The following is a 26,513-nucleotide window of genomic DNA, read 5'->3' on the forward strand; positions in this document are numbered from 1 at the left end:
AGAATGAAAGACAATAGAGCTCCCTATGAATAAAGTATGACATAGTGACGGAGAGTTGACACATCCTGATGTAGGCAGTGAAGGCTTACTGCTGGTCTTATAAGCTGAAATCAAACTGCCTCTGGTGGTCCTTACCCACAGGGAGATAAGAAGCACTACCCAAATATCAGGCTGCATAGCGGGTACCAGAGAATCTGTTAATTTGTTCAATCAAGGAAACCACAGCTGCTGCAGCTGTTGTAAATTACTGAGTCTGCACCTGGTTAAGTTTATCAGTATCCACTGTCATTCTCCAAGATCCACCTATCTCCTGGGCCCGCCAAGTAAGTGAGTTAAATGTGTATGTTGTGGGAATCACTACCTCTTCTTTCAAGTCCTTGATGGTGGCACTAATCTCTATGATTCTGCCAGGGATGTGGTATTGCTTTAGTTTACACTTTTCCTAAGTAGAGTCCATTTTAGAGGTTTCCCCTTGGCTTTTCACCATAATAGCCCACTCTCGACATGTCAGGGAATCAGTGTGGGGATTCTGTCACTTGCAAAGTATGTCTATTCAAATTATATATTCTGGAACTCGGGAAGTAAGCATAGGATGAGTTCAGTGACCTACCGGACCCACTACAAAGTACGCCTGAGCTAAAACTCCAGTGATATCCTGTCCTTTGCAAGCTCCTGCTCTGCTGGTGGATCACACTGTTGTTTTGGGTTTCCAGGAATCAATTTCAAGTCAAATACCATGTCCAACAGTTCCAAAAAGTTCTGCTTATTTTCTTTTGTACAATGCACAGATTGAGTAATAAAAGGCCCTAGGCCTTGTTTGGGGAAGGCTGGGGGAAAGATTATTATAAGACATTTTTAGCAATGTCCCAGGGTCCTTCCTCAAAGGGACAAAATCTCCCCTTTCATCAAGGAATTTTGAGTCTATAAGTTTGAGAAGTTCTTTGTAGATCTTGGATACCAGTCTTTTATCTGTAGTGTCATTTGCTAATATATTCTCCCATTCTGTGGGCTGCTTCTTAGTTTTTTTGACTGTTTCCTTGGCTGTGCAGTTTATTTCTTGAACTCTTCTAACTCTCTCTGTTAGTTTCGATTCCCAAGATGTAGACTCTGAGATGGGGATTTTCCTGAAAGTGATTTATAAGGTCAAGGGTTGAGGGAAGCTACCTATAGTACAGGAAGAAGGTTGTGGTCCCAGCTGGGGCTTAGCATCAGCCTGGAGCCATGTGAACTCTTGGGTATACATTGTAATATAGGACTGGATCCACCTTGAAACCGTGGGACCAGCCTGTCACTCACTGGTTCCTGCTGGGTCCTGGGATGATGAGTATAGCCTATGATTTTGTTCTGGAGCAAATGTACAGAGAAGATGGGGTATTGAGCTCTGAGTTGTTAATAGCCCAGACACACATCAGCTGGGGCGTTGGAGGATTGAAGGAAGTAGATCTGGACACAGCAGTGTCAACCACATTCTGTGTCCTCACTGGATGTTGATTTCTGGAGTAATTGCTGGAAAAAGGACTTCCAGTATACCCCAGAGAAATTACAATTCAGGCTTCCATCTTTCTACATTTTAAGTGTAAGCCATTACTGTTGACTCTTGACCACTAATATCCTGTATTCCTCTCTTATTCCTACTCTTTCCTTTCTCCTCATTCTTGCTTTTATTTCTTTTCCCTTCCTATTCTCATCAAAACTCCTTCTTCCTTTTTCATACAATGTCCATAATGTCAGACCCTTACCTGTTTCTACTCTTAGAGGGAACTTATGAGCTGTCTACCCCTGACTAGTTTCACCACTTACACAGCTGATTTCTTTTCTTTCTTTTTTTTTTTTTTTAAGATTTTATTTATTTATTTGACAGAGAGAGACAGCAAGAGAGGGAACACAAGCAGAGGGAGTGGGAGAGGGAGAAGCAGGCTTCCTGCTGAGCCGGGACCCTGAGGCAGGGCTCAATCCCAGGACCCTAGGATCATGACCTGAGCTGAAGGCAGACACTTAAAGACTGAGCCACCCAGGCGGCCCACACAGCTGATTTCTTGATCTCACCAGACCTTTTAAGAGAGACTATATGTTCCTTTTCCAATCTATAAATAACAACGAAAGGGAAAAATTAGCCACTCACTTTCTGTTCCCACTGGCTAAAGTTCACTCCACAGTGGACCTTTTGCATGGATATGTCGCCATGTCACTGGACCCTTCCTGAAGTTGTAGGAAAACACAGAGTCCAAATTAGCACAGGGGTATTCAAATCAGAAAGCAAGCTTGATGGGAAAGCCGCTGGGTGTATTAGGTTCCAGTCATGTCACACAGTCTCTACTACCTCAGCAGCCACAGGGAATATCTGTGGGTAGGATTTCAGAAGTGCCCACATGAATGTGAGCCAAAGTCCTGCCAAATCAGGCCCACAAGTGACCTAAAGATGGAGAATAGTTTCCGTAACTCTCTTCTTTTATGGTCTGTTAGTATCATGATGAAGTGCAGGCCATTGCTGAGGCATCTCTGGCAGAAGCACGAGAAGGAAGGAATCTGGGTGACAGCTAAAAATCTGGATGCCATGCTTGATGTGCCTCACCCTCAGCTGTTAGCTCTAGTTGCTTGACTTGTCAGGTGATGTTCACCTTCACAGCAAAGGGCTTTCATTCTTTCTGCTTTGTCTTTGTCAGTGGGATATACTCCACATACTATATAATTCACATAATTAAAGTATAAAATTTAATGGTTTTTATATAGAAGGCTGTGAAGCAATCAACACTATCTAATTTTACAGTATCTTTAAAACTCTAAAAGGAAACTCGATACACGTTTTAGTCACTTATCATTCCTCTCCATCACCATCACCATCACCAGCAGTCCTAGGCAAATACTAATCTACTTCAATTTCCTTTTTTTTTTTTTTTTTTTTGAAGAGAGAGAGAGCTCGCATTGGGAGCCATCTGGGAGGGGCAGAGCACAGGGAGAAGGAGAAATTCTTAAGCTGACTCCATGCTGAGTACAGAACACAATGGGGCTTAATCCCATATCATGAGATCGTGACCGGAGCTGAAATCAAGAGTAAGAGCCTGAACAGACTGAGTTACCAAGGGGTCCCATAAACTACTTTTCTTCACTATAGATTAGCTTTTCTAGACATTTCACATAAAAGGAATTGTACAGTATGCTTTCTTTTTGACCTGTTTCTTTCATTTAGCATAATGTTCTTAGTATAAGTTATTCTATTTCTTTTCTATATTCTTCTGAGCTCATTGAATAAATAGAGTTTGTCTAATATTAAATTTTTGTCTTCTTCTTAATATCTTTTTCCGTAACAGACTCTATTTCTTAGAGTAGTTTCAGGTTCACAGGAAATTGAGCAGAAGCTATAGAGATCCTTCATCTCCTCTGATTACAAAATAAGCAGAGGGACTGAATAGACATTTTCCAAAGACATACAAATGGCCAACAGGTACATCAAAAGGTACTCAACAGCACTCACCATCAGGAAAATACAAATCAAAATCATAATGAGATATCACTTCACTTCTGTTTGACTGTTATCGATTAGACAAGAGATAAGAAATGTTGGCGAGAATGTGGAATAAAGGGATGCCATGTATACTATACTACTGATGGGTGTGTAAATTGGTACCATCATTACAAAAAAGATTATAGGGGTTCCTCAAAAAGTTAAAAGTAGAACTACCATCAATCCTACTTTTGGGTATATATCCAAGGATCTGAAATCATGATTGTGAAGGGCTATCTCTAACGCTATTCTCGTTGCATCATTATTCACAGTAGCCAAGGTGTGGATACAACCTCATCCCTGACTGATGAATCAATATAGGAAATGTGAGACATATACTGTTCAGACTTTAAAAAGAGGAAAATTCTGCCATTTGCAATAACATGGATGGAGTTGGAAGACTTGGTGTTAAGTGAAACAAGTGGGACAGAGAATGAGAAATATTGCACAATCTCACTTATATGTGGAAATGATATAGTTCAATTCACAGAAGCAGAGAGTAAAATGATGGTTATCAGGGACCAGGGGTTGGGGGAAATGGAGAGACGTTGGCCCAAGGGTGCAGGGTTTTAGTTATAAAGAATGAATAAGTTCTAGAGATCTAATGTATAGCAGGGTCCCTATAGTTAACAACAACATAATGTATACTCAAAATTGTAAAAAGGATTGATGTTAAATCAAATCTCCTTACACACACATACACACACATACATACACCCACTCTGGTAACTATAAAGAGAAGATAGATGTGCTAATTAGTTAGATTGTGGTGATCTTTACACATTGTATGCATATAAAAATCAAGTTGTACAACTGAAATATGTATATAAATTTTGTACGTTAACATGTCAATGTTGGGACACTAGTGCAGTCACTAAGTTCATAACATTCCCAAAAGCAAAAAGTAGTGAAAACACTGAAAGCACGATATTTATGTATTTATTTTAAAATAATCTTTCACAGGAGGAAACTATTGGTATTGAAAAGGTTTTCCAGGTAAATAATGTGGAACAACATTAAAAATGAAATGGAATCTTGTCACAGTTACTAAGGATATGGTACACTTGAATACACTGATGTAAATGAGATTTATTTATTTATTTATGTATTTATTTATTTTTAAAAGTTTCTGTTTAAATATCAGTTGCTAACATACAGTATAATAGGTGTTACAGGTGTACAATTTATTGATTCAACACTTACATGCCACACACAGTGCTCATCACAAGTGTAGTCCTATGTGCCCATTACGTACCTAACCTGTCCTCCTACCCACCTACCCTCTGGTAACCATCAGGTTGTTCTCTATAGGGAAAAATCTGTTTCTTGGTTTGCCCCCCTCTCTCTGTTTTTTCCTATACTCATTTGTTTTGTTTCTTAATTTTCATGTGAGTGAAATCATATGATATTTGTCTTTGTCTGACTGACTTATTTCGCTTAGCATTATACTCTCTATCTCCAACCTTGTCATTGCAAGTGGCAAGATCTCATTTCCCATTCTTGTCAATGACTGAGTGATATAGCATTATATATAAACTTTGGGGCGCACATATCCCTTTGAGTTAGTTTTTTGTACTCTCTGAAATGAATGAATTTTAAAGTATCATGTATAACTCCTGGCATGCATCTATTCAAAGTGTGGCTGCTAATTTGCTCTGCTCACTGTAAACATCAAAACTCTATTGGCAATTCTAACTTCACAAGAAAGGACCAACAGAGAAGATAAATGGCTTCTTGCTGCAAAAGTAAGTTCTCTCTAACTCCATTCACTACATACAAGCATACTGAGTATTTCAGAATGCCTCTCATGCTTTCTTTTATTCCAGTGATACAACCCAATTTAAGATGAAATTATATTCACTTTTTTCTTTAAGGTTGGTTCTACCTTTCCACACTTCAATCTCAGAAAATGCGTTATATCAATGGTGTATTGTAAATTTTTCTTTATTCTTGACAGCATAAATTATTTTACTTCCTTCACTCTTAGGTGTGTAGAAGTCTCTTCCTATAGCCCCTTCTTAACAATCATAAAAATTAGCTGAATATCGTGAGGCCTTAGTAACACTACATTTAGAAAATTCCATAAATAATGCCTCAGTTATCTTAAGAATCAAAGGAAACATTAGAACAATTATTTAAGAAAAAAATTACAAATATATATTTTGGCCTTCGGTTCACTAGCATGGAACTTTTTAAAGATAAACTAATGATATAATGAAAAGAATTTCTTGATGCACAAAGTTAGTTCCTTTGTTGTAAATGTGCTCGAGAGAAAGCAGGATACCTTATTTAAAATGTGCTGTAGAGAGAATTAAAAGTCATAGAGAATAGGCTATTCTTTCTTTTTGGATGCTCACTAAGCAGTTGTGATTGTATAAACATCTTTCTCTTTATCAAACCAGAGTGTAGACTGAGATGTGTGGATTATTTCATAATCCTCAATGTTAGAATTGAGCTCTCAGGAAAAGTAAGAACCAGGCTGGCATTATGAGAAAAGCTACTAGTTTCAGGACAGAAGTGCAGAAAAAGTAAGGAAATCAGCTGCATTATATTAGAGTGTATGCAACAAGTCAGGATATACACTGTCATATTTGATATCTTTACAGATTAAGTAATGAGCCAAAGCCCTCGTTTTATCTTTTGCTTTCTGAGGTAATTTTGCTACACCATAGCTTTCTCATGGCGTTTTTCACTTCTGCATTCCTCAGTGTGTAAATGAGTGGGTTGAGAAAAGGGGTCCCAATAGTATAAAACACCGCCACCATCTTGTCCATGGGGAAAGTGGTTGGGGGGCGTGTATATATGAATATGCATGGACCAAAGAATAAGATTACTACGATGATGTGAGAAGTGCAAGTAGAAAGAGCTTTTTTCCTCCCTTCCCCACTGTGGTTTCGCAGGGAATGCAAGATGACAATATATGAGATCATCAGAATCACAAAACTGCTTGAGCAAATGGCCCCACTGTTAGTCACCAAGAGTAGGTTGATCACGTATGTGTCCATGCAAGCAAGTTTCAGCAAGGGCTGCAAATCACAGCAGTAATGATCAATCAGATTGGATCCACAGAAAGGCAATCTCAAAGCCAGGATAATCTGGGCTATAGAATGGATAAAAGACCCTATCCATGCAAGAATAATCAGGATGGTGCAGACCTGCCTTCTCATGATGGTTGGGTAATGTAAGGGCTTACAGATGGCCACATAGCGATCCACAGCCATGAGGATGAGCACAAAGATCTGCATGCAGCCAAAGAAATGTAGGGCAAAGACTTGAGTCATGCACTCATTGTAAGGTATGATTTTTTTTGCAGAGAGTGCATCCGCAATTAGTCTAGGGGCTGTGGACGTTGAAAAGCAGGAATCAGAAAGGGACAAATAAAATAGGAAAAAGTACATGGGGCTCCCTAGTGAGCGGCTGGACTTGATGGTCACAATAATAAGCAAATTCCCTACCACAGTTCCCACATAAAAAATTAAGAAGATTACAAATACCATTTTCTGTCTCATAGGATCTTGGGTCAATCCTAACAGCATGAATTCAGTTACGCTGTTATTTTGCTGCATTTTTTCAGGCAAAGTGGAGAAAGTGCAGGTTAGAAATAATTAATCAGTGGAAAAAAAATATTACGAAATGAATACTCCATTTGGAGTCAAATCCACGATTGATCATTGACGTGTCAATTACCATTGTATAATTCCTTACCTTTCGTGTTGTTTTCTTTTGAGTAATGTGGAAGTCATAATATTTCTTTACAATCTATTCACCTGATTGCTTATGGAAACAGTGAAATATATCAATAATAAAAGAGTACCTGATTCTTCAGGCATAATAAACATTCATTTAGGGGATTCCTCAGGGATGGTATCCTTTTGAAGTGAATGTCTTTCTCTAGTTTGGGGTAGAATGTTGCCAAATGAGGAAAACTCATGCATGAATTACATGATGCACATTCACACTTTGAACCTGGTAGTTCAGGTATGGAGTATCTTCTAGTAAATATTCTGAACATTCAAGGAGTGATGTAGAAACTTCTGATAGTGTTTTCCATGATTGGAAACCTAAAAGAGAGAGAGAGAACAGGAGAGAAAGAAACTATATTTTAGTGTGAACGTTCAGTCCTTTGGTCCAGTCCATTGTGGAATTTATTTTAATCTGTTAGTTTGACAGTTTATTTCCTGTTACTTTAACCCACAATAATTTCTAGTTTTTAGAGTTTTAAATTCAGCTTCTATAAAAAAAAATCTCACTCTTTTTTATATTATACTATGTTGTCCAAAGTTAAATTCTTCACTTTTTTCATATTTTAATAGGTCTTACCACATATTTTCTTAAGACGCAAGGAGCGACTGAGTCTAAAATAAAGGATAAATAGAGAACATTGTTATTAATCAAATTTTTTTTTCAAATTTCATGTTATTTTAGGTAACAGGGATTTAGAAAATGAGCTAAGGAAGCTCCAAGTCATAGCTGAAGCTTTTCAGTAGCATTCTTTGAATTTGTATTCTTGAGTGCCCCATACCCCAGCTTCAATTAGAGAAGATAGAAACAAGAAGAAAACTAATATTTATTTATTCATACTAAACAGTGGAACAAACCTTTCCCTTCCTATTTACATACATTTTCCAAATTGTAGCACAGTTAAATCCATAAATGCCAAGACATTTAAGTATATTTACATCATGTTATTACAAAGAGAAGCATAATTTTCTAAAATATAAATGGATTTCAGAGATCAATTTTAAAAACATAATGAGTAGGGTGCCTGGGTGTCTCAGTCAGTTAAGGGTCCCACTCTTGATTTCCACTCAGGTCATGATCTCAGTGAATTGTAATTGAGTCCACAGCTGGGCTCCATGCTTGACATGGAACCACCTTAAGATTCTCTCTCTCCTTCTCCCTCTGACTCTTTCCCTGCTTGGAATCTCTTTCTCTAAACAAATAGACAAAATCTTAAAAACAAACAAACGAAAGACAGTACAAATGAAAATGGGACAAAAAAATCTGACTTCAAAAGAATCTCTTCTTATTAAACATAATTGGAAAAGATTATCAATTTCATTCATAGAAAAATACCTTCAGTTATGAAGTATCAGATTAATAAATTTAATTTTTGATATATGTATCTTAACAAACACAGATGAAAATGATTTAGGAAACAATTGATCCAACACATTTTAAGAGAAGTTTAAGGGGGTGCTATCTCTCGGGGAGTGATTTTCAGCATTGATGGTACTTCAATGGCACATAGACTCAGGTCTAGTGATTCCATTTGGTGCAAGTAATCTCACTCACAGGCACAAAGACAATCACGGCAGTCTTTTCCATATTGGCAAAAGGTAAGAAACAACTTAGATACCATCAGAAAAGAAGCTAAATGAATCAGGGATGGCATTTTATGCAATCATCAGTAAAAAGGAAGTGGATATATATGCAATGGTTTCTAAAATATGTTGAAAAGTGATAGAGTTCAGAACCGTATGCTGAGGATGGGAGAATGGTAATATTTTCATTAACTGGAGAATAATCTATATCACACACACACACAAGGACTCATATCATTAGTTGCATTTAAGAGACTAGAGAGCATAATATTTGTGTCCTCAGGGTGGGAAATTGTATTCTTGGAGTCAAAGTTAGGAGGATGACTTACCTTTTAAAACATTCCCTTTGGTAGTTGCAAATATGTCATAATGATGCCGCATTAAAAATAAAGCTTTTAAAACCTTCTCTTACTGGATGGTTTGTTAATAGCATTGGCATATTCCTGGATGATAACAACTGTCTTCTGACATAGGCTGCAGAAACAGCAAGATTCCCAGGGCCAGAGTAAAATTTAAATGTCTGAGTAAGAGGGTGAGTTACTTATAGAGGCAGCTCTGGACTCAAGGCCCGTTACCACATCATGCCCCAACCACACTGCCGTTCACTACAATCCCCTTGCATTCTTAGGAGTTCACCAGATATGCTCTTTGTCCAACTCTTCAGCAAACAGGAATGAAAGCCTCTCTGTGATTTCTAACAGCTATGTATTATAAAAAGATATCTGTCTATATATCTATTCATCCATCTACCCATCAATCTATGCTGTATCTATCTTTCATCTATCAATCATCCATCATTATCTATCTATCCATCCAGACCTATTGGTCTATCTATGTCATAGAGATATAGACTGAGACATTTGTATAGTTCACATAATAATAGATATGAGAGGCTTACATTCAAAGGAAGCAACATAAAAAAGGCAATTTTTATCTGTTTACTGCTAAATTTAACATCTAGAAAAAAGTACATATTTATTAATAAGTATTCATAAAGTGAATGAAAGAATTAACAGAATTCCCTATTGATACAATCCAATAGTTTTCAGTCCCATTCAATACTCAGTTACCACTGAAAAGGGAAGCCTACTCCATCCAAAGTAAAATCATCATCTCCATGGAGCATATCCTGGGACACTGAAATAGATATGATTTCTATTTGCTTACCTCTCCACCAGGAACTGCTGTGCATTTCTATTATTCTGTCTTCTCAGGTTCGATTGTAAACTATGTTTAGAAAATTCCTAAACTTTCTATCCTTCCACAAATGCCTTTTCTGTGTTAGATGCACACTGTGGCATTGATCAGATTAATTTTCTGTGAATAATATATACAGGTATGTTAATCCCTAAGACAAAGCTTAGCAACTTTGATAAGAGTTTATGCAAAGGTTAGGATGTTCAGTTGTCCTCTCTTCTTCTCAAGGTAATTTGGCCACTCTTTTCTTAAATGAGAATACAAAGAAAAAATGTTTCTAAAATTCTGTGTGATCTCTTTTGATGTCACTGAGACTCAGGTTCTCGCCTGCAGGCCAGAAGACAAAGCTGGTCTTGGATTCATCCCACACTTTCTGAAATCAACTCTCACATGGCCTGTTGACTGGGAAATGCTTCTCTTTTGCCTTTCCTGCAGGAATATTTAAACATGAATGATGCAAAGTATAGGAGTCTGGGGAAGGTCATTCCCTGAAGTTAATTAAGAAGCCTTTAATTTCCCTTTTAATTAAGAAGCCTGAGCTAGAAGTAATAAAGAATTTAATCTGCAACATGTATTAATAGGTTATGGGGGAAAGGTGATCTCTTCTTGCAATTAAAGATGTTTATTTGGGCCATAAAGGATGTCTTTTGGCTAGAGAAAAAACAAAAAACAGTGATTATCTAGTTATCTATTGGCCAGGACATGGTTCTTGATATCATTACCTAAGAAAATGAATAAGAACTTCTTAAATAGACGGCTGATTCTAGGTCTGGGGCAGGGAATATACAAGATGAACTACAGCATCTTGTAGTGATAGAAGGTAAGGGAATGCCCCCCCACACACACACACACAAACATTCACACTGTGATAAGAATATACCAAAGGGACACAAGAGCCAATGGAAAGAGGCCCTGGTGACAAAAGCTGGAAAGAAATTGGGGAACAAATAAATGACACTGAATTGAAATAGAACTCTTAGTTTAAATAATTCACAAGTTCATAATATTAAACATTTAAATAAGTAAATAATCAACAGGGAAAATAGACAAATCTCCCGTAAGAGAAGAATCCCTAATGATATGCTAGGTACTCTGCTCTCAAATGGTTATAGGATAACTCTCAGTCTCTTACTTGTGGGCTGTACACAAGTGAGTTCCTTCCAAAAGGTTCACTGTGGAGTGGGATGAGGGGGAAGTAAACTTACAGAGGAGAAATGTGGGAAACACTTCCTCAACCAGGTGATCAAGGTTGACATCAATGGTGATGAATCACACTGAAATTGTGCACCCACTGGCATGACGTGATGCAAATGGCACTTTGCCTCTGTGACCTTTCTCCCAATAAACCATAACCCCCATCTAATCTTGAGTAAAATATCAAACAAACCCCAGATGAAGGTTTTTATATAAAATGTCTGACTAGTTCTCCTCAAAACTGTCGAGTTCATCAAACGCAAGAAAAGTTGAGCAGAATTATTGTAATGGGCACTGAGCAAGCTATAGAATTGTTGAATCATTATTTTACACACCTGAAAGTAATAACATGCCTTATGTTAATCATACTTGTAATAAATAAATAAATAAATAAATAAATAAATAAATAAATAAGAGAATATCCAGAGAAACTCACTGTCTGGAGGTGCTAAGGAAGCTGTGACAACTGAGTTTAATGTATTATGTTGGGTGAGATTCTGGAGGAGAAAAATGGCATTAGTGAAAGTAATCTGAATAAAGTAGGGTTGTTGGTTAACAGTAATATGTTCACATGAAGTGAATTACTTGTGACTAATGTACTATTCTATGCGAGATGGAAACAGGAAACTGAGCACAGAGTGTATGGGAACTCTCTCTCTTTCCCACACTTTCCCTGTAAATATAAACCTGTTATAAAATATAAAGTTTATTAAACATAAATGGCTTATTTCACTTAATATGTCATCATAGTGTATCTGTGTTGTAGCATGGCTCAGAAATTCCTTCCTTTTCTGGGCTGAATAATATTCCATCATATGTGTACCACATTTTGTTTGTTCATATGTTGATGGACACTCGGGTTGCTTATACATTTTGGCCATCATGACTAATGCTGATATGGACATGAGTCTATACATATCTCTTCCAGTCTTCACTTCCAATGCTTTTGCTAAATACCTGGAAGTGGAAATTCGTGATCATGTGGTCATTGTATTGTTAACTTTCTGGAGAATGTCATACTGTCTTTCATAGTGGCTGCTCCCTTTTTATATTCTTATGAACAGTTTGCACATGTGTGTTTAGTGATATTGGGTATTTTTTCATGTGCTTATTGCCCATTTGTGTATATTTTTTTGATAAATGTTTATTCAAGAGTTTTGTGGATATTGAGTTGTATGAATTCCATGAACTGCCTTTTCACTCTGTTGATTATGGCCTTTGATGCATCGAAGTATTTGACTTTGAGGTAGTTCAATTTATTTATTTATTCCTTCTGTTACCTGTGTTTTTGGTGCCATATTCAAGAAATTATTTCCTAAGGTTATGTCCTGAAGCTTTTGTTTTCATTTATTTTCTCTTCTAAATATTTTACAGTTTTAGCTCTCATACCTAGGTCTTTGATCCATTTCATTTTGTATTGGTTTAAGTTAGTGGTATACCTTCATTCATTTGCACATTAATATCTAGTATTTCCAAACTGTTGAAAAAAATAACCTTTTCCAGTCGGATGATCTTGGTATCCTTGTAGAATGTCATGTGACTATATATGTGTTGTTGCATTTCTGGAATCTCCAATCTATTCCATTTTTCTGTGTACCTGTCTTAATACCATTATCACACTGTTTACACTACTATAGCATTATGATAAGTTTAAAATTCAGATGTGAGGCCTACAACTTTTTCTTTTCAAGAATTTTTTTTTTTTTTGACTAAAGATCCCTTGAGATTCCATATGAATCTGTCAGCTGATTTTTCTATATCTGCAAAAATTTTCATTGGAGCTTTGATAGGGGTTGTATTAAATGACTATAAGCTGGATAACTGAACATAACAAAAAGTTTTTAAATGTGTATTTTTTCAGATATTATTGAATTCTAAACAATATTGTGTCTCCTGATCCAAGAAATGTGTTATCTTTCAGAGTACACACACATACAGAAACACACAAAAAGATTTATTATAAAGATAATAAATGTTGTTGTTGATACAAAAGCAGGAGAGTGCAAATCTATACACTCTATGTCCCTTTTGATACTAAACACCAGAAACTGTTATAAACCGTTAAGAGTTGGTGTCCCAGTTGAGGTCCATAGGCAGGAGGCTGTAGATCAGGAAGAGTTAATGTGCAGAGTGCAAGGCATCAGACGGGATGGTTCAGTTTGAAGGCTTTCAGGCAGGGGATTTCCCTCTTATTCAGGGGAACTTAGTCTTTTGTAATTTTCAGGTCTTCATTTGGTTGGATGAGGACACTATTTTAGTGAGAGCAATCTACTTAATTCAGTCTACCAATTCAAAAGTTCATACCATCCAGAAAAATGTCATAGTCATAACCAAAAACAACAGTCAAACCAGTAACTGAGCACCCTGTGGTCTAGGCAAGTTAACACATAAAATAACCCGTAGAAGTGCATTGATTATCCACATAGCACCTAGAACTTTCTTGCTAACACAGATCAAGTAAGACTTGAATAGGCATCCTCTCTATTTCATTAGGGCTCTGTTGGGACTCATGTCTATTTATAGGTCTAGGAGAAAGGTGGGCAATGGGGGTGGGTCCTGAGGAGGACCTTCTTCCAGGGCAACTGCCTCTGGGGTGCCCATTACAGTTTCCTTAGGCAGTGCAAAGTTAAGCTTTCAGACTAAGAGGAAAAGCCACTTCAACTGCCAAAGAAGACTCATCTTTCTTCCACCATCCTCCCAGTAATCCCAGGAAGAATCTGCTTTTTATCCATGACATTTTTCTTAAATCTTCATCCCATGTCAAGTTCTTCTGTTTATACTTTTAAATATTTCTTGAACTCTTCTAGCTCTCTCTGTTAGTTTGGATTCCCAAGATGTAGACTCTGAGATGGGGATTTTCCTGAAAGTGGCTTATAAGGTCAAGGGTTGAGGGAAGCTGACTACAGTACAGGAAGAAGGTTGTGGTCCCAGCTGGGGCTTAGCATCAGCCTGGAGCCATGTGAGCTCTTAGGTATACATTGTAACATAGGACTGGATCCACCTTGAAACTGTGGGACTAGCCTGTCATTCACTGGTTCCTGCTGGATCCTGGAATTATGGGTATAGCCTATGATTTTGTTCTGGAGCAAATGTACAGAGAAGATGGGGCACTGAGCTCTGAGCTGTTAATAGTGGAGACACACATCAGCTGAGTCATTGCAGGATTGAAGGGAAGTGGATCTGGACATAGCAGTGTCAACCACATTCTGTATCCTCACTGTCACCACCAGTCTTCAGGCCTCCATCCTTTCGCACCCAAGCCATTACAGTAACATCCTGCTGTCACTCTTGTTCCCTTTCATCCAGTTCCCACATTGAAAACCCATACAGTTATCAAGTTAAACTCAATCAAACTGCATCACTCACTTGTTCAAATGGCCTTCCAATGTTTGCTGCATGGTATTTAGCAGTAAGCTTTAACAGGAGTATAAGACTCTTCATCTTCTCTGCTCCTGTCTCTCCAGATTCATATCCTGCTATTTACCCTTTATAAGCTCATTGTGTAGCACATTTCCTGGCACACAGTGAAAGTTCAATAAATAATTGTTGAATGAATAGATGAATTAACAACCACAACCACACTTAATTCATGTGTTTTCTTGCATCCTCATTTTCACTCCATAGCCTTTGTTATATATTCTCTCTTGTTCAAATGTTCCTACTCCAACTGATGTGAACATATTCAGTCTGCTGACTCAATTTCAAGTTTCAGGTTCCATTTTTTTATGTCCTTTAATCTTGGAACCTTTCCTAAACTCCCAGGTCTTTGTTGTGTGTCTACAGAAACAGGGACTTTATAAGCAATACAATGGCACTAATGTCATATCTGTCAATAGTTACTGTGAATGTTAATGGGTTGAATGTTCCCATGGAAAGGCACAGGGTTTCAGATTGTATAAAAAAGCAGGACCCATCCATATGCTGCCTACCATAGACTCATTGTAAGCTAACGACATCTCCAGATTGAAAGTGAGGGGATGGAGAACCATTTCCCCACTAATGAACCTCAAAAGAAAGGTGAGGTAGGAATCCCTACATTAGACAAATTCAATTTTAAGCCAAGGACCTTAAAAGTGATGTAGAGGGACACTATATCATATTTAAGGACTGTATCCAACAAGAAGATCTAGCAATTATAAATAACTATGCCCCCAACATGGAAGCAGACAATTATATAAACTAATTAAGAACCAAAATAAAGAAACATATTGGTAATAACACATTAATAGTAGGAGACCTCAACACTTCACTCACAGCAATGGACAGATCTTCTAAGCAGAAGATCAACAAAGAAACAAGAACTTTGAAGGACACATTGGACCAGATGGACTTCTTAGATGTATACAGAACATTCCATCCTAAAACAACAGAATAGTCATTCTATCTCAAGTACACATGGAACTTTCTCCAGAATAGACCACATACTGGGTCACAAATCAGGTCTCAAATGATACCAAAAGACTTAGATTGTCCCCTGCATATTTTCAGACCACAATGCTGTGAAACTTTAACTCAACCACAAGAAGCAGTTTGGTAGGAACTCAAACACTGGAAGTTAAAGAGCATCCTCATAAAGAATGATTGGGTCTACCAGGAAATTAAAGAAGAACTTAAATAAAACTTAAACAAAACATAAAGAGAATGAAAACACATTGGTCCAAAACCTATGGGACACTGCAAAGGTAGTCCTAAGAAGGAAATGCATAGCCATCCAAGCCTCTCTCAAAAAAATTAGAAAAATCCCAATTGCACCACCTAACCTCACACCTAAAGGACCTGGAGAAAGAACAACACATAAGGCCTAAACCAGGTAGGAAAAAAAAAAAATGAGAACAAAGATTAGAGAAGAAATCTGTGAAATAAAAGGAGAAAAATAGTAGAACAGATTAATAAAACTAGAGGCTTGTTCTTTGAAAGAATTAATAAGATCAATAAACCTCTGGCCATACTTATCCAAAAGAAAAGGGAAAGGACTCAAATTAATAAAATCATGAATGAAAGGAGATAGATCATGACTAACACCAGGAAATAGAATTATTAGAAATTATTAGCAGCAACTGTACACCAACAAATTAAGCAATCTGAAAGAAATGAATGCTTTTCTGGAAACTTATAAACTACCAATGACATGATACTTTATGTAGAAAACCCAGAAGACTTCATCCCCAAATTACTAGTAGTCATACAGCAATTCAACAATGTGGCAGGAAGCAAAATCAATGCACAGAAATCAGTTGCTTTTCTATACACTAACAATGTAACTGTAGAAAGAGAAATGAAAGTATCAATTCCATTCACAATAGCACCAAAAACCATAAGATACCTAGGAATAAACCTAACTAAAGAGGTAAGTGATCTATACTTTAGAACCTACAGAACATTAATGATAGAAATTGAGGAATACATAAAAAGATGGAAATTTATTCCATGCTTATGGATTGGTAGAATAAACATTGTTAAAATGTCTGTCCTGCCCAGAGCAATTTACAATTTCAATGCCATCCTTATTAAATACCACTGGTATTTTTCGAAGAGCTGGAACTAAGAATCCGAAAATTTGTATGGACCACAAAAGACTCTGAATCACCCAGGGAATGATGAAAAAGATTTCATTCTTTTTGATGTTTGAATAATATTCATATATATATTTATATATCACATTTTCTTTATCCACTCATCAGTTGATGGATACTCAGGCTGTTTTCATAATTGGCTATTGTAGGTAATCCTGCTATACGTATCAGAGTGCATGTGTCCCTTCCAATTAATATTTTTGTACTTTTGTATTCTTTGAGCAAATACCTACTAGTGCAATTTATGGATAGTTGGGTAGCATCCAAAATATATATAGAACTTCAAAAACTCAACAACCAAAAAGCAAGTAATCCAATTAAAAAGGGACAGAAGACTTGAATAGACATTTCTCCAAGGAAGACATAGAGATGGTTAATAGACACATGGAAAGATGTTCAACATCACTGGTCATCAGGGAAATACAGATCAAAACTATAATGAGATATCACCTCACACTTGCCAGAATGGCTAAAATCAACAATACAAGAATACAAGAGATGTTGGCAAGGATGTGGAGAAAGGAGAACCATCTTGCACTGTCAGTGGGAATGCAAAGTGATGCAGCCACTCTAGAAAACAGCATGGAGATTCCAAAGAGAGTTAAAAAAACAGAACAACCTTAAATCCAGAATTTGTATATCTTTTTGGAAATTTCAAGTACTTTGTACATTATAAAAATAGTAGTCTCAGTTTCTTATTACTAAACTCTAAGAGCTCTTTATTCTAGATATAGGTCTTTTTGTCATATAGATGGCTTACACAAATAATAAATATAAAGTATATATTTATATATAATTTATATGTAAAATCATATATATAAATTTTATATAATATAAAATGCTTATATATGTGTGTGTGTCCATATATATACATATAGTTTTTTCCTAGTCCATGTATTACCTTCTCATTTTGAAAAAGGAAAACATTCAATGAGCAAAAGAGTCCATTTCAAGATGTCTTTTCAACTTGTCCAAAATTTAAAATTTTTCTTTATTTGCTAAATTGAAAAACCAATCAATTGTTTCATTTAGGACCATTTCTATAAACAGAAGTAATTTTTTTAATAATTGCTATCTTGCTCACGGGGATTAATGTGGTTTAATATATATAAAGATATTAAATGTTGAATGTAACACTTATATTAAAATATTTATTTGGGGGTTATTCCTCTTTTGAATTCTATTTCTTGTACTCTTTTGAAAGTTCTATTTGATTGGACAAATATTGATTCAATAGTGCCATAGGCATTCTCTGCTTTTCTTTTTAGTTGAATCTTTCCTTACTTCTGGAGAAATTGCTGGGAAATTGATTTCTAGTTTATACCTGGGAGAATCTGTAATGCAGTCTTCCATGGTTCTACTTGAGCCACCAAGGGGTCCCATAAACTACTTTTCTTCACTATAGATTAGCTTTTTGAGACATTTCATATAAAAGGAATTGGGGCGCCTGGGTGGCACAGCGGTTAAGCGCCTGCCTTTGGCTCAGGGCGTGATCCCAGCGTTATGGGATCGAGCCCCACATCAGGCTCCTCTGCTATGAGCCTGCTTCTTCCTTTTCCACTCCCCCTGCTTGTGTTCCCTCTCTCGCTGGCTGTCTCTATCTCTGTCAAATAAATAAATAAAATCTTAAAAAAAAATAAAATAAAAGGAATTGTACAGTATGTTTTCTTTTTAACCTGTTTCTTTCATTCAGCATAATGTTCTTAGTATAAGTTTCATCCATGCTGTGGCAAGTTTCAATATTTGTTTCCATTTCGTTGATGAATAGCATTCCATTTTACCAATGTTCATCAGTTCATTGACATGTAGATTATTTTCCCATTTTAGCTCTTATGAATGGTGCTGCTTTGAACTTGGCGTACAAGTTTGTGTGAATATATATTTAATTTTCCTTGGGTGGATACCTAAGATTAGAATTGCTAGGTCATTGTTATTATATGTTTAACCTTTGTTTTCCAAAGTGGTTGCACCATTTTACATTACCACCAGCAATTTATGAGAACTCTAATTTATCTACCACCTCACTAAAACTTGTTACTTACTGTCTTTTTTGATTCTAGACATCGTAGTGCGTGGAAAGTGGTATCTCATTATGGCTGAGATTTGAATTTCCTATTATCTAAAGGTATTAAATATCTTTTCATCTTCTTTTGCCATTTGCATATTTCTGTGGAGATATGTTCTTTTAGATATATTGCCAATTTTTAACTTGGATTATTGTTTTTTTTATTATTACTATTATTAAGTGTTATCATTAAGTTCTTTATAGAGTCTGAAAACAAGTTCCTTATCAGATACATGATTTGAAAGTGTTTTCTCTGAATATGGGCATTGGTTTAACACTTTGTTGATGGCATAATTTTCAGTACAAAAGTTTTTCATTTTAGTGAAATCTGAGGTAGCTATTCAAAGTCACTATGATGTACACATTTGCAGTAAAATATCTGGACATCTTCCACTCATGGGAATGATACTCTTAATGACAGTCACTATTCTGCTTTTTTTCACTATATTTGATAGGAATTTTTTGGGGGTGGGTTAAATATATTGGTAAGGTGTTTTTTTTTTTTTTTTAGCAATACAATTCTTTCTCTGAGACAAATTTTACATATAATGAATTTCAAACCTTTCAAGTGTATGGTTTGATGAGTTTTGATAAATGTATATACTCACATAGCCATTAACAAATTCAAGATCTAGAATACTTCCATTAATCCAGAAAGCTCTGTCATGATCGTTTGCAGTTAATTCTCTTAGATACAATGATTGTCCTGATTTGTATCACTCTGTTTTAGCATTGTCTATTCTATAGCTTCATGCAAATTGAATCACATTATTTACTCATAGTGCATGGTCTTTGTTCTGGGGTTTACCATACTGACATGTATATCATTAGCCCATTACTTTTCTTTGCTGAATTTTATCTGTCTATCCCGCCAACTTGTGCCTTTCAAGTGCAGTGTATTTCAATTTAATGTAATTATTAAATTTTGGGGAATAATTTCATCTTAATATAGAATACTTTTTTGTCCCCTTTATAGCTTATTTTATTTCTTTTCTATATTCTTTTGAGTTAATGGAGTAGATGGTTTTGTCTATTATTCAATCTTCTCTTTTTCTTAACATCTTTTTAAATAATAGACTCTATTTTTTAGAGGAGTTTCAGGTTCACAGGCAAGTTGAGCAGAAGCTATGGAGATTTCCTTCCTCTCTTCTGATTACAAAATAAGCAGAGGGATTGAATAGACATTTTCCAAAGACACACAAATGGCCAACAGGTACATCAAAAGGGCTCAACAGCATTCATCATCAGGGAATTGCATATAAAAATCATAATGTGATATCACTTCACCTCTGTTAGACTGACTATTATCAAAAACACAAGAGATAAGAAATGTTGGTGAGGATGTGAAGTAACAGGGTCCCATGTATACTATTGATGGGTATGTAAATTGGTATAGTCATTATGAAAAAAAGTATAGAAGTTCTTCAAAAAATTAAAAGTAGAACTACCATCCATCAATCCTACTGTTGGGCATATATCCAAAGGATCTGAAACCATGATTGTGAAGGGCCATCTGCATTTCTAGGTTCACTGCATCATTATTTACAGTAGCCAGGGTGTGGATACAACCTCATCCCTGACTGATGAATCAATACAGGAAATATGAAACATATATTATTAAGACTTCAAAAAGATGAGAATTATGCCATTTGCAGTAAGTAACATGGATGGAGCTGGAGGACTTGATGTTAATTGAACAAACAAGACACAGAAAGAGAAATTCTTCATGATCCCATTTATATGTGGAAATGGTATAGTTCAATTCGCGGAAACAGAGAGTAGAATGGTGGTTATCAAGGGCCAGGGACTGAGGGGAATGGAGAGATGTTGTCTCTAGAGTGCAAGGTTTCAGCTATGTAGATTGAATAAGTTCTAGAGATCTAATATATAGCACTGTCAATATAGTTAACAACACCATAATATATACTTGAAATTACAAACAGATTGTAAATGAAATTTTCTTGTGCACGTGCACACACACACACACACACACACACACACACACACACAAACAATGGTAACTATAGAGAGAAGATAGGTATGCTAATAAGTTAGATGGTGGTGATCTTTTCACATTATATGTATATCAAAAAATTAAGTTCTACTAATGAAATATATATATATATATATATATAATTTTTGTCCATCAACTTGCCAAATTTGAGATACTAGTGCAATCACTAAACTTCATAATACCCCAAAAGCAAAATGTAGTGAAAACACAAAATATGATATTTTAGTGAATTTATTTTAAAATAATCTTTGACAGGAAGAAACTATTGGAATCGAGAAGGTTTTCCAGATAAAAATGGTGAGCAGGATTAAAAATGAAATGGAATCTTATAACAATTAGTAAGGATCTGGTAGACTTGAATACACTGATATCAATGAATTTTATTTATTTATTTATTTATTTATTTATTTATTTATTTATTTTTATTTACATTTCTGTTTAAATACTGGTTTGTTAACATACAGTGTAATATGAGTTCCAGATGTACAATTTAGTCATTCAACACTCACTTGCCACACACAGCGCTTAAGAAAACAAGTGTACTCTTACAAGCCCATCACATATTTAACCTGTCCTCCTACCCACCTACCCTCTGGTAACCATCAGTTTGTTCCATATAGTTAAGAACCTGTTTCTTGGTTTGCCCCCGCTCTGCTTTTTCCTGTACTCATTTGTTTTATTTCTCAATTTTCACAAGAGTGAAATCATATGGTATTTGTCTTCCTCTGACGGGTTTCACTTAGCAGACTACTCTCTATCTCCTTGTCATTGCAAATTGCAAGATCTCATTTCTTATTCTCATCGATAAATAATATTCCATTATATATGTTCATATATATGTATATACATAACACATTTTTATTCAATTCATCATCTGATGGACACTGGGGCTGTTTCCATAATTTGGCTATAGTAAATTGTCCTGCTATATACATTGGGGTGCATGTATCCCTTTGATTTAGTATTTTTATACTCTCTGAAATGAATTAATTTTAAAAGTTCGTGTTATAACCCCTGGCATGCACCTATTCATGGCATGGCTGCTAATCTGCTCTGTTCATTATGAGCATCAACATTCTATTGGCAATTCTAATGTGACAAAAAACACTACCCCTTTAGTACTAAAACACCAACAGAAAAGAATATAGCTTCCTGCTGCCAAAGTCAGTAATCTCTAACACCATTAACTAGAGGCAAGTATACTGATTATTTCTGAATGCCTCTCATACTTTCTTTTATTCCATTGATACAACCTAATTTCAGATGAAATAATATATACTTTTCCTTAAACTAGGTTCTACCTTCTGTACTTCAATCACAGAAAATATGTTGTATCTATGGTGTATTGTAAATTCTTGTTTAGTCTTGACAACATACATTATTTCACTTCTTTCCCTCTTAAGAGTTGTAGAAGTCTCTTGTAGCTCTTGTATATTAATCATACAAATAAGTTGAATATCTTGAGGCCTTTGTAATACTACATTTTTTAAACCCTGTACATAATGGCTCAGTTATTTCAATAGTCAAAGGAAACAAAAATTTCTTAATAATAATAGAAATAATTTCTTAAGAATATTTTAAGAAAAAATTACTTATATTTACATATACTGCCTTTTTGCCTTTGGTTCACTAGTATGGAACTTTTAAAAGATAAACTAATGATATAATGAAAAGAATTTCTTGACACACAAAATTTGTTCCTTTGCTCTGGATATATTCAAGAGGAAACTGGACACCTAATTTGGAATGTGCTATAGAAAGAATTACAAGTCATAGAGAACAGGTTATTCTTTATTTACAGGTCAAAGAATGGATTTCAAAAGAAAGTCTTCTTATTAAACATAATTTGAAAAGATAATCAATTTCATTCTCAGAAAAATGCATTCAAATTTAAATTCTACACTGTTAGAACAATTGAGACTATATAAATACCTTTCTTTTTATCAAACCAGAGTGTAGACTGAGATGTGAGTAGTAATTCATAATCAACAACTTCAGAATTGAGCACTTACGAAAGTTAAGAGCCAGGACAGCATACTGAGGGAATCTACTGGTTTGAGTACAGAAGTACAGAAAAAGTAAGGACATCAGCTACATTATATTAGGGTGTGTTGGGCAAGTCACGATATACACTATCATATTTGATATAGGTGCAGATTAAGTAATCAACCAAAGCCCTCAATTCATCTTTTGCTTTCTGAGGTAATTTTGCTACACCATAGCTTTCTCATGGCATTTTTCACTTCTGCATTCCTCAGTGTGTAGATGAATGGGTTGAGAAAAGGGGTCCCAATAGTATAAAATACAGCCACCATCTTGTCCATGGGGAAAGTAGTTGGGGGGCGTGTATATATGAATATACATGGACCAAAGAATAAGACTACTACCATGATGTGAGTAGTACAAGTAGAGAGAGCTTTTTTCCTCCCTTCTGCACTGTGGTTTCGCAGGGAATACAAGATGACAATGTATGAGATCATCAGAATCACAAAACCACTTGAACAAAGGGCCCCACTGTTAGACACCATCAGTAGGTTGATCACATATTTGTCCATGCAAGCAAGTTTCAACAAGGGCTGCAAATCACAGCAGTAATGATCAATCAGATTGGGTCCACAGAAAGGCAATCTCAAAGCCAGGATAATCTGGGCTATAGAATGAATAGAAGACCCTATCCATGCAAGAGTAATCAAGATGGTGCAGACCTGCCTTCTCATGATGGTTGGGTAATGTAAGGGCTTACAGATGGCCACATAGCGATCCACGGCCATGAGGATGAGCACAAAGATCTCCATGGAGCCAAAGAAATGTAGTGCAAAGACTTGAGTCATGCACTCATTGTAAGTTATGATTCTTTTTGTAGAGAGTGAATCCACAATTAGTCTAGGGGCTGTGGTGGTTGAAAAGCAGGAATCAGCAAGGGACAAATAAAATAGAAAATAATACATGGGGCTCCCTAGTGAGCGGCTGGACTTGATGGTCACAATAATAAGCAAATTCCCTACCACAGTTCCCAGATAAAAAATGAAGAAGATTACAAATACCATTTTCTTTTTTCTAAGATCTTGGGTCAATCCTAACAGTATGAACTCAGTTATGCTGTTATTTTGCTGCATTATTTCAGGCAAAGTGGAGAAAGCACAGGTTAGAAATATTTACTCTGCAGAGAAAAAAATATGAAATGAATACTTCGTCTGGAGGTCAAATCCTTATGCTTGAACATGGACATGCCACTTATCAGTATGTAATCCCTTACCTTCCGTGTTGTTTTCTTCTGAATAAAGAGCAAATCATATTTATTCACGATCTATTCACCTGATTGATTACAGGAACAATGAAACAATTAATAATGAAAGAGTATATGTTTCATCAGGCATAAAAAATATTAATCTAGGGGATTTGATAAGGGGGTATCATTCTGAGCTGAATGTCTTTCTTTAGTTTATAGCAAGGACCAGTTAGGTAGAATTTTGCAAAAATGGAGAAAACTCATGCATGATTTACATAATGTGCTTTCCCGCTATTTGAACCTGGTAGTTCAGTTATGAAGTATCTTCTAGTAAGTATTCTGAACATTCAAGGAATGATGTAGAAACATTTGATAGTGTTTTCCATAATGAAACCTAAAGAGATATATAGACACAGAGAGAGACAGAGAACAAGTGAGAAACAAACTATATTTTACCAGTGAACATTCAGTCATTTATTTCAGTCCATTGTGAAATTTATTTTAATCTGTTACCTTGACTGTTTGTTTCTTGTTATTTTAACTTGCAATAATTTCCAGTTGTTTGCAGTTCCAAATTAGCTTCTATCGTAAAATTTTGAACTTTTTAAATTATACTATGTTGTCCAAAGTTAAATTCTTTGCCTAGTCTGGTATTTTAATGTGTATTTCAGCATATTTTCTTAAGACACAAGGAATGACTAAGACTAGAATAAAGGATAAATAGAGGACATTTGGAAGGAATCAATTTTTTCTTTCAAATTTCGTGTTATTTTAGGTAACAGGGATTTAGAAAATGAGCTAAGGAAGCTCCAAGTCATAGCTGCAACTTTTCCATAGCATTCTTTGAATTTGTATTCTTGAGTGTCCCATACCCCGGCTTCAATTAGAGAAGATAGAAACAAGACATCTAAAAAAAGTACATATTTAATAATAAGTATTCATAAAATAAATGAAAGAATTAAGAGAATTTCCTGTTGATAAAATCCAATAGTGTTTGGTCCTATTCAATACTCAGTTACCACTTTTGGGAAGCCTATTCCATCCAGAGTAAAATCATTATCTCTGTGGAGCATTTTCTGGAACAGTCAAATAGATATTATTTCTATTTTCTTATCCCTCCACCAGGATCTGCGTGCATTTCTTTTTTCTACTTAGTTCTATTGCAATCTACTTCTAGAAAATTCCCTAAACTTTCTATCCTTCCACAAATGCCTTTTATGTGTTAGATGCACACTGTGGCATTGACCAGATTAGTTTTCTGTGAGTATTATATACAGTTACATTAATCCCCAACACAAACCTTACCAGTTTTGATAAGAGCTTATGCAAAGGGTTGGAGGTTCAGTTGTCCTCTTTTACTCTCAAGATAATTTGGCCACCCTTTGCTAAAATGTGAATATAAAAAAAAAAGTGTTTCTAAAACTCTGCCCATTCTCTTTTGATGTCACTGCAGCTCAGGTTCTCAACTGCATGCAGAAGACAAAGTTGGTCCTGGGTTCATCCCACACTTTCTGAAATCAACTCTCACATGGAATGTTCACTGAGAAATGCTTCTCTTTTGCCTTTCCTGCAGGAATATTTAAACATGAATGATGCAAAATATAGGAGTCTGGGGAATGTCATTCCCTAAAGTGCCCCCTCCCTTCTAATTAGAAAACCTGAGCTAAAAGTAATAAAGAACTTAATCTTCAATGTGTATTAACAGGTAATGGGTAAAAGGTTATCTCTTCTTGCAACAAAAGGTGTTTGCTGGGCCATAAATGACATCTTTTGCTTAGAATTGAAACAACAACAACAACAACAACAACAACAACAACATAAAACCCCACAATGTTTATCTAGTTATCTAGTGGCCAGGACAAAGTTCCTAGTAACCTTTTACAAGAAAATTTACTAGGACTTCTTAAATAAATGGCAGATTCTAGGTCTGGGGCAGGGAATATACAAGATGAACTGGAGCATCTTGTAGTGATGGAAGATAAGGAAATGCTAATACACACACCAACACACACACACACACACACACACACACACACACACACACACAGGGATGAGAATGTCGCTGGGACACAAGAGCCAATGAGAAGAGCCCCCAGTGCCAAAAGCTGGTAAAAATTGAGGAACAAAATAAAAGAAATTGAATTGAAATATAACTCATTGTTTAAATAATCCACAACTTCATACTGATACTAAACACTTAAATAAGTAAGTAATCAATAGGGGGAAATAGACAAATCTCCCATAATAAAAGAATCCCTAATGGTATTGTAAGTACTCTGCTCTCAAACGGTTATAGGATAACTCAATTTCTTATTTGTAGGCTGTACACAAGTGAGTTCCTTCCAAAAAGCTCATTGTAGGAATGTCACGTGGGGTGGGGGGGGAGAGTAAATTTACAGAGGAAAAATGTGGCAA

At 35.8% G+C, this 26,513-nt stretch overlaps 2 protein-coding genes across 2 annotated transcripts; both read right to left on the reverse strand.

Annotated features, from left to right (window-relative positions):
* Positions 1 to 6,135: 6,135 nt before the first annotated feature.
* LOC123785207 (olfactory receptor 4C11) lies at positions 6,136 to 7,068 on the reverse strand. Its single transcript, XM_045786921.2, has one exon. The coding sequence runs from the start codon at positions 7,066 to 7,068 to the stop codon at positions 6,136 to 6,138; it is 933 nt and encodes a 310-aa protein (XP_045642877.1).
* Positions 7,069 to 23,052: 15,984 nt separating this feature from the next.
* On the reverse strand, positions 23,053 to 23,985 carry LOC123785208 (olfactory receptor 4C11-like). The gene has a single exon (XM_045786922.2). The coding sequence runs from the start codon at positions 23,983 to 23,985 to the stop codon at positions 23,053 to 23,055; it is 933 nt and encodes a 310-aa protein (XP_045642878.2).
* Between the last annotated feature and the right edge of the window lie 2,528 nt (positions 23,986 to 26,513).

Source organism: Ursus americanus, chromosome 24 (genome assembly GCF_024610735.1).
Source record: "Ursus americanus isolate L20-20 chromosome 24, mUrsAme1.1.p, whole genome shotgun sequence".
NCBI classification, from domain to species: Eukaryota; Metazoa; Chordata; class Mammalia; order Carnivora; family Ursidae; genus Ursus; species Ursus americanus.

Coding starts and splice junctions, on each gene's coding strand:
- LOC123785207 (XM_045786921.2), bottom strand. CDS start 7,068: ATGCAGCAAAATAACAGCGTAACTGAATTCATGCTGTTAGGATTGACC.
- LOC123785208 (XM_045786922.2), bottom strand. CDS start 23,985: ATGCAGCAAAATAACAGCATAACTGAGTTCATACTGTTAGGATTGACC.